Here is a 14,044-nt window from a genome sequence, read left to right as displayed (position 1 = left end):
TTAAACTGAGGATTATGTAGGATGATGCTTTGTTCTTAGCTTGACAAGTGTAACTTCACATTATATAAAAAGGCAAAGTATAGTTAATTGATGACTGGTGGGCGAAGAAAGGAACAAAAAGGCAATGCATATCTGTACAGTGGTTATTTATCAGATGGGTTATGATGATTAGAGAATATAATAATTAGAGATTATGGATCATCACCATGGTACCAGAAATAGATACCATATAGGCCAGTGTTAAGAGAAAAAACTTGAAAATCACTATAATTTGGTTTTGATAGTACAATAATTCCAAATAAATATTAAGAAATATGCTTTTTAAGGAAATACATACCTGAAAATATTGCAAGAGTTAATTCTGGATATGTTCTTGCTAATTCTTCTGAGAGCTGATAATAGGACACAGAATATAAATGTGGCAAAGGTGAAGGCTGACTCAATAGTCCATCAGTTCTCTGAACCTCCAGCTTATGAGCGTAGCGAAACATCTTAGGCTCTAGGATCTAAAAAATATAAATGTATTAAATAAATTCAGATTACTAAACAGTATGAAATTACGGACTCACAGGGAGACAGAAAATGTTAACTATGTTAACTTTCTCACTTTTTTCTCACTGTGGCTTAAAACATGAAATCAGCTTCTAGGTCTAACGCATCCTAGGATAGGGCAATGTTTCTCAACCGTAACCATTTTAAAATGAGTGGACTTCAACTCGTAGAAGGGGTTGAGAACCACTAGGATAGACACTTCCTCTATTTGACCATCCTGGAGGTTGCAAGGTACGTGGTGGAGAATGAGAAGGAACCATTGAGACTTTTTTCCCTTTTGATTAAGGATGAGCTCTGGGGAAGAATTTTTAAAAAGCCACATTTTTGTTGTTGTTGCAGGAACATCTGATTTTGCCTCTGGATTATCTCCTTCCCCCCAAAAAGGAAAATTTATATTTCTGTGGGTTTTTAATTTTTAAGTCTCTGAAAGGCTGTTCATTACATTTTACCTCTTACACAAAGCCCAAATACAAATACAAAATACCCTAAAGGCTATGGAGAAGAAGAAAAAAAACTATTCCCACTGGGCTAATCTGTGGAAACTTTCCTGAAATTAATTACAGTGATACATGGTAGTATAAAACAGTTTTAAAATTTAAAAGCCTCAAACAAAAATACAGATGTACTGACAAAAACATTTCATACTAACTTGCAAAAGCTGCATAGCAACTTCATAGATAGCTCTAGAAGAATCAGCTGCTTTAAATAATATAAGATTGAGAAGAGTAACAGTATCACACTGGTAATCCCTATGAAGAAAAGAAAGTATTAATAGCTAAGTGGCTTAAAAACAGAATAAATGATATACTTAAAAAATTTGCAGTGTGAACCCATATATAAGGCTACTTAGAAAGCTGCTCTATTTCCAAAAGCCTGATTAGCTCTGTTCAAAAGATGCATTTCATTTAGTTAATTACTAAACCAACCTAGGGCAACAAAATTCTAGCCACAGTTCAATGGTAACAAAAAGATTCAGGAAACTCTCTTTACTTTAATGCAGGGGTTACCTGGATTTTTGCATCACAGATATAATAGTTATACTATAAGTTATACTCTAAGCACTGCTTCCTTATCAGTGATTTTTGGTACTACACAACCATATGGATTAGAGCTAGAATATGGGAGAATACACAAGCATCCCCATATCTCCAGAAAATCTCATGAATCCTTGTATCAAGAGAATAGCAGGACTACTCTTCCCCATTGATTAGATCAGAGGTGGGGAACTGTGGCGTCGTTATAACTTGTAGATTTCCAACTCCCAGAATTCCTGACCCAGCATGTTGAAGTCCACAAGTCATAAAAGGGCCATAGTTCTGCATCTGTTGTGGCCCGCCAGTGGCTAGCAGAGCTGGCAGCAGATTCAGACAGTGAGGAGGTTGGGGAGGAAGATGGGCCAGTCCTGGAGCCTGGGGAAGGCTCTGATGAGTGCTCTGTGTCAGAGGCAGAGAGGGGGCCAGAGCCGTATGCCAGTTATCAGCTGCCTTCAGAGGCAGACAAACAGTTGGAGCCTGTTCCCAGTGTGTGCATGCACAGAGTTGCTAGACGAAGGGAACAACTAAAGAATAGGGGTTGACTTGGGAGTAAGGTCACAGGTGGACGATGAATGGCCCCTCCCAGAGGACATAAAAGAGGAGCGAAAGGGGAGTGGAGTTTGCAGAAGACAATAGGTTTGCTTCATTGATTTGTGACTCTCCGGGACTCCTTGCCAAGTTTTGCAGAACTTGGCCTGGCAGTTCCCTACGCCAGATAAGGTCTGTGACTGTAAATCCTCCCTTGAAAGACTTTGCTGGATGTGAATGAGCAGAATTCACAGTCAATTAATAAACATCTTTTTTGTCAGGATAAGGCGTTTGCTTCATGCTCTTGGGATCAGAACACCATCCCTGGATTAGACAGTGAGCAGCGGACAAAATTGCATGGGACACAAGAATACAGCACAAAGGAGGCATATTCTGTGGCTGTCAAGATCCTGCCAATGAATTGGCCAACTGGGGGCAGAATTCAGAACTGTTTCTCAGAAAATTGATTAGACAGAGCATTAGAATTACCCTTCTTTTGTATTCTTACAATATCCACACAAATCAGCTGAGTGAGATAATCCTCACAGCAAATCAGATAGTGGTGGTTTATGTCACGTTTATTCTGATAGTAACCCAATTATCCATATAGATTCGTGGAGAGAACCTGAAGTTACCCACATATTGAACTGCTACTGTCCTCACCATTAGCTGTGCTTTTTAAGATGGATTATCTGTAAAATTTAGGGAGCCGTTGCTTCCCCACCATGGCACATACAATAGCAACTTCAATTGGTTCCATTATAGCTAGTCCTTGACTTATGACCACAATTGGGGCTGGAAATCTGATTGATTGTTGTTGCAGTCTTAAATCAAGATGCTCACATGACCAGACCCATTTTTCTCACATTTTTTTGTGGCGATTGTTAAGTAAGCCCCTCAAATTGTTAAGCGAACCACATGGCTGCTAAGCAAATGGCACTGTCGTTAAGCGAACGCATTCCTCTGAATATTGCACCCGTGAGATGTTTCAACTGGTCGTACATGCAAGCCAGGTTGCCAAGGGCCTGAAACTTCACTCATGTGATCATTGGAGGGGGGAGAATGCGTGCTATGACATTTTATAACAACCAAAAGTTACAAAGCACCTTTTCCAAGGCAGTCATAAGTCAGAACGGTAGTAAAATGACCAGTTGTTCGTCCCAGACTACCTACACCCGTATTCTAAATTCTTTCTTTAATACCTGTTTTGGAATACGCTGGCTATGGCTTTAAAACATCCGGCTGCTACACGCTTCGAGCCTGTATAACAACGGTCTACAGCCCAATACATGAGGTTACTCTGGTCAGGGTTGAGCTCCAACAGCAACATAACTGCTTCACAACCAAGCTGATGCACCTAAACAAACACAATATAAAATTCAAGTTCTGCCCTGTTGCTATGAGATACATTGTTTCTAGTAACAAATATGTGAATATGCATAAAGAGTAAAGACTTAATCTATAAAATTCCCTGAATTAAGCTATTATTAAATAAGGGAAGAAGCCTATGGGCCCATATGAATTTGCAGCCTCTAAAAATGCTGAAGGTAAAGGTTCCCCTTGCACATATGTGCTAGTCGTTCCCGACTCAAGTGGGCGGTGCTCATCTCTGTTTCAAAGCCAAAGAGCCAGCGCTGTCCAAAGACGTCTCCATGGCCATGTGGCCGGCATGACTAAATGCTGAAGGCGCACGGAACGCTGTTACCTTCCCACCAAAGGTGGTTCCTATTTTTCTACTTGCATTTTTACATGCTTTCGAACTAGTAGTTTGGCAGAAGCTGGGACAAGTAACAGGAGCTCACTCCGTTACACACCGCTAGGGATTTGAACTGCTGACCTTTCTGATCGTCAAGCTCAGCTTCTTAGCCACTGTGTCCCATTTTGCAGACTCTAGAGCAGTGATGGCAAACCTTTTTCTTACGGCATGCCAAAATTGCGCACACGTGTCCACACCAACTCAATCCTCCCTGCCCACCTTCGCATGCGTGTGCGACACCCTCGTGCCTATGCGTGTGACCCCTCCCCAGGCTTTATGGAAGCCTGGGGAGGGCAAAAATGGCCTCCCCCGATCCCCAGAAGCCCTCCCTGGCAACGGATCGTTCCCAAACTTCCGGTTGATCCATTGGGGCAGTTTTTCACCTCCCCCCCAGCCTCTGGAGGCTTTCCTGAGGGCGAAAAGCTGAGGGCTGGCATGCCAGCAAAATGGCTCCACATGCCACCTGTGGCAGGTGTGCCACAGGTTCACCATCACAACTCTAGAGTTTCCCAAAAAGCCAGAACTTTTGAACTTTTTTAATGGGAGAGGAGATTGAACATTTTAAGAGACCTAAATATTCCAAAGTTGGCTAATTTATTCCTGTTCTGGAAATTAAGAAACAAAATGGATTATAATCTAAAATCCCCACAATCTTCAAAATTGAGAAAAGAGGGTTGTTAAAAGGAATATATTACAGCAATATTATTTGTATTATATTATTTGTATAGTTATTGCTTTTAATCTTGTAAGCCACCCAGAGTTGCTTTGTGGCAAGATGGTTGGCAAACAAATTTAATTAATAAATAAATTTCAAAATGGGGGTCTTGTCCTCTCTAAACACATCAGGTCACCAATGTTTACTTCCTATCTCCTGGCACAGAAGTGCAGCTTGTAGATCAAAAAAGCTGATCTACCCTTGAGATAGGCTAAATAATTTATGTCCTTCCTAAACTCAGTAATTGCATTTTAAAAAATCCAAACCAAAAAGAACAGCTCTCTCATTCTGTTAGGATTAGATGTCCTGATTCTAATTATTTTTAGTGTATAGAGATTTACCTTTTTCTCAGTTCCTCTACTTTTAACCCCTTATTATCTGACTTCAAACAGAGATTTTAAGTTATCAATATTGCACACAATACCTTTTTATCCTGAGAATCCAAAATATTATCTAGCCATTTGTATAAATAGCCATCTGGTGAAAGTCCTACATTATCTGCAACTGGACCACAACACAGCACTGCAGACATCGCCTAAAAATGAATGAAAATATCAGACAAACTGGACCGTGTTCCTATTTAAATTAAACAAATATGTTTCCCCCTCCTCTCTACTATATATCAATATATACTATATATCATATTTATATCATAAAAATTATATAATTATATTTACAGTATATCATATTTATACAAAAATATATTTGTAAGTATTTATTATTTCATTCCCCAAGAACTAAGAAACTGAACATTCTTTTGTTGCATGCATTTATATTATTTATCAAGGATCATAATTATTTGGGGCAGTAAAGGATTTTATTTTGTGCAATTACTGCCCAATGATTTGGCTACCACTATTGAAGAGTTATGCTCATTCCAGACAATTGTGAAATCATACGTAATGACATAACAACATTCTACAATAAAGGCTAAGCATGTGAGAGCTTATTACCTTTAATGCACAGTACTGATGCCTATTTATCTGCATATTTCTATCACTGTATCTGTCCAAGGGAGTGAACATGATGCTGAAAGGTCCAGCCCAGTGACTAAACAACATAAACAGACTGTGACGGAGGCTTTGCTGTGGAAAGACGCTCCTTCTCTGATGCACTGCACAACAGTGGAAAATAACAGAGGAAACGTTTTGTAACAAGTGAAATTAAATTAAAACATCAGATACAATTGTTTATTTTTTAAAAAATGAACTAGCCAAATATTGAGATTTTCTTCAGCAAAGTCCATGAGAGTGAAATAAAAGTCTCTCCCCTTGTAATATTACCTTGATCTGTAATCAGATCAAACTATCGGATCCTCACAGGTGAAAGGGCATCTCTGATGCAAGACCTCAGAACTGAGCACCCAAGTCAAGTATGCAAAAATCTACTAGCCTATTGCCCAACTGGAAAGAGGACTCCATCCCCTAAAACAAAACAACTGGTGGCGAGAGGGACCCGTCCACCAAGTATGGGATCTGTCTTACTTCAGACTGGAGATCCTGTTTGTGGAATATCTCACTGATACACTGATTTGTCGATATAAATTACAGAAGACATGAAAAGACAACTTATTATTAGCTGCTCAATCTATTAAAAAGTTAAACTGGATTTGTATGTTTGCATGTGTGGCAGTGGTGGGTTCTGGATCCTGTTCCAACCGGTACTGTTGGAACGGGCCCGGCGGCGTCCACATGGACCCACGCAGTGTACCTTAGCGCCTCCGCAATCCTCCAGCTGCTCAGCAGAGCGTCACGTAGGCGCTCTATGAGCCGTGCGCGTAAGCGCCGAAGTCTTAAAAGACTGGAATGGTATCCGGTGCTCCGGTACGCCCGTACCGGGGAGTACCGCCTGCAACCCACCATTGATGCGTGGATATTCATGTGTGTGTGTGGACAAGTCCCTGCAGTTTTCTTGGAAAGACATTTTTCAGAATTGGTTTGCTATTGCCTACTTCCTATGGAAGAGCGAGATGACTGGAATTAAGAGGATTTAATTATGACCCGTAATTCAGCAGTTTTCAAGTTACAAGAAGTAACACATTTCCACATGAGATGTTTTGAGCTTGAAATATAAACCAAAAAATGAAGGGAGGAGAGGGGAAGGAGATAAATATTGGGAATACCTGGAACGTTCTGAATAATATTTGCCACTAAGGCACTAAAATGGCAACGGATATCTTTCAGGGTGTCAGAATCCTTTTCATTTTCTGCTTCCAGCAGTTGTCTGGTAAGGTCCACATACTCCAATAAAGTATTGTTTAAGGAATGTGTTTCATTATCAAGGCCGCCACTTGCACTATAAAGAAAAACACAAGCATTTGAATATAGACTTGCAAAAAAACCCACCAAATTATCGCAAACTATAGGCAGATTTGAGAAATGTATTGTCAAATATATGAATATCATATGAATATATGAATACTGTATCCTGAATACAGTATAGTAGCAGTGATTTTATAATAATACTGTGCAATTTTCCCCCCCGGTTTCATTCAATAGCAATAGCAATAGCAGTTAGACTTATATACCGCTTCATAGGGCTTTCAGCTTTCTCTAAGCGGTTTACAGAGTCAGCATATCGCCCCCAACAACAATCCGGGTCCTCATCATTCAAGATTCAATGGCTTATTTTAAACTGAAAACAGCTGTTCTGATATTTGTAGAAGTATTTGCTATCGTTCCAGCTATATATCAGAAGTATTTCTGGCTAAGACAGATGTTTTTAGAAGAACAAGCAGGCCCGTTTCAAGTCTAAGCCACTTCTAAAAACTGTTTGTCTGAATTTGAACACTTTGAACATTCTTATCCTATAGTTAAAACTGGGTATTGTATCCAGTCCTTAGTACTATGGCAAGCTATGGTACATGCTTTAGTATATGGTTCAAAATATGAATATCTTGTTTTGGTGAAGATTATTATTTTATAATTATTTTCGCCTGTGGGGAAAGAAATGTCCAAAATGCAGAGTTGCATTCTGCCTTTGTTAGACTGAACCAAAACAAGACACAAAATAATTATTAACCAATTAATTATTATTGGGATTATTATTGGGATTTATATATAATGGTTGCTTCTTGGGATTTATTTATAGTGGGAAGCCTCATCTTCACTTCTTATAAAATAAAGCCCAATAAAGATTTTGGGCATTGCATTTTGGGGTACTGAAAGAGGGCAATGGACCACATCACCAGTAAGAGCTGATGAATATCTCAGCTCTAATCACAAGCAATTCCTGAAACATAAATGCCTATGGGAGGTGGGCAATTGCTGTAGGAACAAACAGCAGCAATAGGTAGGGAGGAATTTTGAGGATACACATGTTAGTATAAACTCTCAGGCCATGTGTCAGTGTAATTTTTCTGAAATGATACAATGCTAGATGAATTAATCCGTTTTTCTCAACCCTGAGCACTTTTAGGTTGAGTGGAATTCAATTCACAGAATTATTCACGCTTCTTCAAGTGGCCACAGTGGCGATACACTGAATCAGAGGAATTACTCCATAATTTTTGATCTAGAACGCTGATATAATTCTACTATAGAGAATGTGCAAGTGAATCGAAAGCCATTGTGGTTAAATGGACTAACATCAGGGAAATCACTGTTAGCTTGTTGGGTAACACTGGGCCAATCAGTGTGACTTAGTCCAACCTACATCATTGGGGAGATTTGTAGGGAGAAAATAGGGAGGAGGAGTATTGTACACACTGCCTTAAGTACCTGAAAGAAAGGTGAGATATAAATCAAATAAATAATAATGTCCTATGATCCTCTTCAGCACATCAGCACAGTATTTAAGGTAGTTTTCTGCAGACTATTCTTACATAATATACTTACCTACGTTTTTGCTGGTGTGTGGCTAAATGAAAATTGATTGCTTACCTGTGACTAATGACACCAGCATCTGCCAACAGTTCAAATATTCGTACAAGTTGCACACGTAATATATCTCGCCGCCTACGTCGTTTCATATTCTGTTTTAGAAGTTAAAGGAAGCAGCATGATAAAGCTACATTGATATTTGATATCAGCACAGTAACATGCAAGTTTGGACATTTAACTTCCATCTGTTTGCACAGATAAACAATATGATGCTTTGTTTTGGAACACTGATAATTATTGCATAAATTTGGCATTTTTGCCAAAAATGGGAATTTTAAAAGCTAAATCATAAAACGTGTTATTTCCTGCCAGAACAATATTAGGGGTCTTTGGTGCTCTTTGAGATTGGCTGTTTTCTTGCAGATCTTTCATTACCCAAACTAGGTAATGTCATTGGTACCAATGATGTTACCAAGTTTGGGTAATGAAATGCCTGCAAGAAAACAATTACACTTGGCAAGCATCAAGGACCGCCCTTCATCCCTTAAGTACAAATATTCTCCTTTATCAGCAAAACAATTTTAGACATGTAGACATATATATTTATATGTCATGCTAGACTATTATTACTTTAATCTATGCAAACTTTACCAAGATAAAGGCCTTATTTAAAACACAATGAACAGTAAAAGGAAATCCTATGCAAATCACCTGGATGCGGAGACAATTTCTTTTAGGACAATACATTTAATCTTACCAAAGAAACAAGTATTGTGCAATTCTTTTATTGAACAACATGTGAAAATTTAACCATTTATACTTCAACATTAATTCTCACAGGTCAAGATACATTGGGTTTACGTGTGGCTCATAAAAAGTAAAAAAGAAAAAGCTCTAATGGAAACTTTTGAATCACAAAATGTGCAAACTTCCCATCCTATAATTCTGCCCATGGTTAAGGCATAAGATGGAAACAAAAATGGGTAAATCAACAACGGGCAACTCCACCAGCATTCTGTGATAAAGTAAAATCTACCAAATCACAGCTAGGTCAATTAAACTGAGGCCTTTGTCATTTACTTGGGCAAGCCAGTCCTGTATGCTGTTACTGACTCTGACATAAGCTGCTCTCCTGCTGTATGCCTTTGTGGGCATCTTTATGCGATTTCCTTGGAATTAATACTACCATTGATTTGCTAAGGCCATCTTCCTGGAGGCTTTTTCAGCTTCCAAACCTGGGCTGGGTATTCCCCTGCAGGTCTTCCACCAAAGTACAGGTAGTTCTTGATTTATGACAACAATGGAGAGCAAAATTTCTGTTGTTAAATGATTTGTTAAGTGGGTTTTGCTCCATTTTATGACCTTCCTTGCCACAGTTGTGAAGCAAATCATCACTGCAGTTGATAAAGTTAGTGATCTGGCTGTTAAGTGAGTCTGGCTTCCCCATTGACTTTGCTTGAAAGCACCTGAATTTTGATCACATGATCAACGGAAAGGCTTCAAAGGTCATAAGTCACCTTTTTCAGTGCCGTTGTAACATTGAATGGTCATTAAATGAACTGTTGAAAGTCGAGGACTACCTGTACTGATTAGGCACAATCCTGCTGAATTTGCAATCCCCAGGGAAAGTCACCCAGCTCCTGATGCCTGCTAGGTGTCCTCTTTCCCCAACTAGGGGCTTTTCAAATATGCTGCTACTTCAAAGGCCACTGTGTAAAATCTGATTTGCTACAAATTTTAAGGCTTCTATTTAAGATTTAGAACTTAGAGTAACTTTAATGTCACTTTGAGTGTACACTAATAGGCATACATTAAAATGAAATTTCATTGTATACAGCTCTCAAAGGATCACCACGTCCAATATACACTATATAAATGTGACAAAATAAACACAAAATTATGCATATACTCACATATATTATATGACACAGAGAAACAACACACTTAAGTTTAAATTAGAAATGCAGAAGTTACTGGATACTCAACATAGTTTGTAAAATATTTATTACCTCTGGCCTTCTTTCAAGTGCTTCTTTAATTATAGGATGCAACTCTTCTATTAATTCCCTGTGTAATAATTACAGATCAGTTTGGGAATACTTTAAATTCAACAGTTGTATTTCTAAATATTACATCGATAAATATTTACATATCAACCTCATGGTCTCCCCTCCCCCCCGCCCTCACACACACTTATGATAACCATAGAAAAGTATAATTTTAAGTATAGTTGTGTAATTTACTAATAGTATATAACAGGCATTATAATCCCCGCCAACAAACAACTGAACATATTCAATTTCCCCCAAAGTATACGTTTTTCGTAAGAAATACCATGTTTCCCCAAAAATAAGACAGGGTGCCATTTTCTTTTGACCCCCGAAATAAGCACTTGGCCTTATTTTCAGGGAGGTCTTATTATTTTTGAGGTGCAGGAGGAGGCGAGCGTGGTCATCTCATGGCTGCTGCTGTGTTGCAATATTTTCGGGGAGAGCTTATTTTAGCACATGTGCTCAAAAACCCGATTGGGCTTAGTATCCGGGGAGGTCTTATTTTCAGGGAAACAGGGTATATAGGAGAAGAATATTTAAATAATAATTTTAAAAACTAAGATTCCAGCATTATGTTAGCCGTCATCAGAATGGGTGAGGTCATCCATTGGTAAAGTGGTAGGATTTTGTGACGCACATTGCTTGCCTTTAGTTTTCCAGATCCTTAAGCCTCAATTCCTCAAATACCCCTCATGATATATCCTTGCTCCATCCAGTTTGATGTGCAGTCCTTAATATATCACACAAAGCCTGGACCAACCCATTAGGGGGTAGAAATTGGATAGACTTCCTTTATGAAGGAACCTAGATGCTTCCTACTCAAGAATTGGGGCAACAAGCAGAGCCCATTCTCTAAAGGGCAAATGTTTGATTTCCCTCTTCTCCAAGCGCTACGACTAGTAATATTCACTAGAAAGAAGATTAAGATTACTGTACAGGAATTACAGAAAGAAAGAAAAACTGTTTTTTTTTTTCATTTTTATGATGAAAGGGGTTGAAAATGTATCTCTTTTATAAAACGGGATACTAAAAATATGCTGGCTGTTTTTAGAATTGCCAATATTTCTTATCAATGTGAGAAGAAACTCCCACAATGTATAATTCTTGAACAAGAAATATGATGGGATCAAAAGGCGATAGGTTGTGTTGCTAAGCAATATGACTCGGCCACCAGAAAGTTCTATCAACTCTAGGGTTTTCCCACTCACTTTACTATTTGTATTTATTTGCATACTATTTAGCATTAGGAAAAACAACAAGATTCGTTTTACAAAAGGATGGGATTGTTGTGCTTTATTTTCTTCCAAGCCAGCAGCAAAAATAGATACTTTTAAAACATTTACCTAAAAGCCCCTGGGCTCGTTCTGCCAAGACCCAACACAAGGGATTCTGTAATTTCCATGCTCTCAGAGCGCATCATTGGAACAATGTGCTTAAACAAAGATGAAGGGGATGGTACACCAATTATCTGGAAACAAAAAAAAAGGCAATCCAAGTTCACTTAGTATCATAATCAGATTGGTGTTAGGTTAAACGGTAATAATGCTCAAGAAATTAAAGACAGGGAGGAAGAATTATAAAGCATCCCTGCACATATAAAGATTCTGTGGTATACAAGGTTTCACAAGTTATTTGAATGTTACAAACATATCTGGTATTTCCAATGTTTGCTTTAAAACTTGCTGTATGTTTTTCCTGGTACCATATGAATCAATTAAGCCCAATGAAGAAATGATTTTTCCCCAAAAGCTAAACATTATTATACTGTATATTTATAGATATAAGCCAAAAATTACATGCTGAGTTTGTTAGTTAATCTATATTTTATGAATAAGTACATGGAATCTTGGTGCCATAAAACATTTCAATAAACACTTCTTCCAATGTCTTCAGCTTCAACTATTTTTCTTAAACAGCTTTTAAGAGGATTCTGAAACCCAATAACTTATCTATTTTGTTTATTCTACCCGTCACTTATTTCTCCACATCTAAATTATGGACTGCAAATTCTTGGGGAATATCTGTTTAACTGTTTTTTGTGAAGCATCAGGCACACCTGTTAGTACTGTATAAATTTAAAAAAATACTATTTCCCCCTATATTCTTTTCCTTGTTATTTTATGAGTAGGTACAGTTCTTCGGGTTATGTTAAAAATAAATCTGGGTTTTTGTGGCTCACTCGTAGCTGACTTCACAGTTTCATCTATGAAACAAATACAACTTCATTTCTGTACAGGTAGACGTGGACCATTTGAAGTTACCAAGGTCTCAAAAAGAATGCTTTATCTATATATAAAAAAGCCAAATACTCGCTCATATGAAATCTCCAGAACTGTAAAGTCTACAAACTTGAAATTTGGCACGTATGTTCCTCTTGGCTTCTAGGTGCTCGCTAAGAAAGGATTTTTCAAAATGACAATCAGATCATTAGTATTTCTTATACAGTAATTAACACGCTCTGATGCTAAGGAGTTCTACTCCCCTTCCTCACCTGAAAAGAACTCTGTTCCAACTACCAGTTGCCTTATATTAACATGCTCTGAAGCTAACGAGTTAGACATTCTACTCCCCTTCCCCACCTGAAAATAACTCTGTTCAGACTACCAATTGCCTCACATTCCTTACCTCAGTTCAAGATGGCAGACTTCGACTCCTTCACTCAGGAGCAGTATGGGGCTCCTTACAGTACTAAAAGTCGGTACCTCACCAAAATGTCTACGCCTTCCACCTATGGAACTGCTTCCAGACTGAAGTTGTTGGGGGATAGATTCCCTTATGTGTTTCAATCACCAACCACTAATGAGCCAATGGATTGTGAACCAAATTTCTCCTGCATAGCCTGATCATATAGTTTCATCGCGAAGCCCGGATATCCAGCTAGTAGATCATAAAGCAGTTCTGGCCATTATAAAATGCTGTGCATCCTCCCTCCCCTACATAATCATGACCATGATCTGGATGCTTGGCAATCTGTTTGCACTTACAACCATTTGCCAAGCCATGCGATCACTATTTGTAATTTTTCTCTGTCAGCTTCTCCAAAATGTCAACTGGCAGGAAACATTGCAAGCAGCTGCTGCCTGCTGTGAGGACTCCCTCTTGTCTCTGAAGGTTGGCTGAAAGAGCTGCCTGCCGAGAGGAGCTGAACTCCTTTGGTGGGACGGAGAAATGGGAGCGCAAAACCTAGTCATTTCAGCTCGGCTTCTGCATTGTAAGTAAGGAATTTTCTTCTGCAGTGGGAGGAAAGATGGCATTCTCCCTTAAGGTCCATAAACAGAGCTCCGATCCTGATGGTTGGTGACAGGGTGCCTCAGGTTGGTGAGGGAGGTGCTAGGAGGCATGGTGCACACTATACACAAGAATCTCTCCCTCCCTCCCTCGATTTGTTGCGTGTTGTTTATACCTTAAGATTGGAACTATGATTTATGATCTATGACTTATCACTTTGTTGTTTGTACCTGAGCTTGTGCACCAGAGACAAATTCCTTGTGTCTCCAATCACACTTGGCCAATAAAGAATATTCTATTTGATTTTATATGCTTTTAGCTGTAAAGTGCCCAGAGTCACTCTGTAAGTGAGATGGACA

The 14,044-nt window shown here is 38.7% G+C and overlaps 1 protein-coding gene across 10 annotated transcripts in view; it reads right to left on the bottom strand.

Annotated features, from left to right (window-relative positions):
• Positions 1-14,044, bottom strand: part of FRYL (FRY like transcription coactivator) — a 155,298-nt gene that overhangs the window by 52,828 nt on the left and 88,426 nt on the right. For all 10 annotated transcript variants that reach the window (XM_032224209.1, XM_032224207.1, XM_032224202.1 and 7 more), the window contains 9 exons: positions 11,801-11,925; positions 10,416-10,473; positions 8,467-8,558; positions 6,708-6,880; positions 5,539-5,699; positions 5,010-5,120; positions 3,317-3,471; positions 1,202-1,301; positions 338-506 (listed from right to left, as the gene is read on the bottom strand). In XM_032224209.1, the coding sequence (XP_032080100.1) occupies positions 338-506; positions 1,202-1,301; positions 3,317-3,471; positions 5,010-5,120; positions 5,539-5,699; positions 6,708-6,880; positions 8,467-8,558; positions 10,416-10,473; positions 11,801-11,925 (1,144 nt within the window). The remainder of the gene's footprint in view (positions 1-337; positions 507-1,201; positions 1,302-3,316; positions 3,472-5,009; positions 5,121-5,538; positions 5,700-6,707; positions 6,881-8,466; positions 8,559-10,415; positions 10,474-11,800; positions 11,926-14,044) is intronic.

The sequence above is a fragment of the Thamnophis elegans genome, chromosome 9 (genome assembly GCF_009769535.1).
Source record: "Thamnophis elegans isolate rThaEle1 chromosome 9, rThaEle1.pri, whole genome shotgun sequence".
Classification (NCBI taxonomy): domain Eukaryota; kingdom Metazoa; phylum Chordata; class Lepidosauria; order Squamata; family Colubridae; genus Thamnophis; species Thamnophis elegans.
Note: the sequence above shows the minus strand (reverse complement) of the source record. Positions and strands in the feature narration are given on the sequence as shown.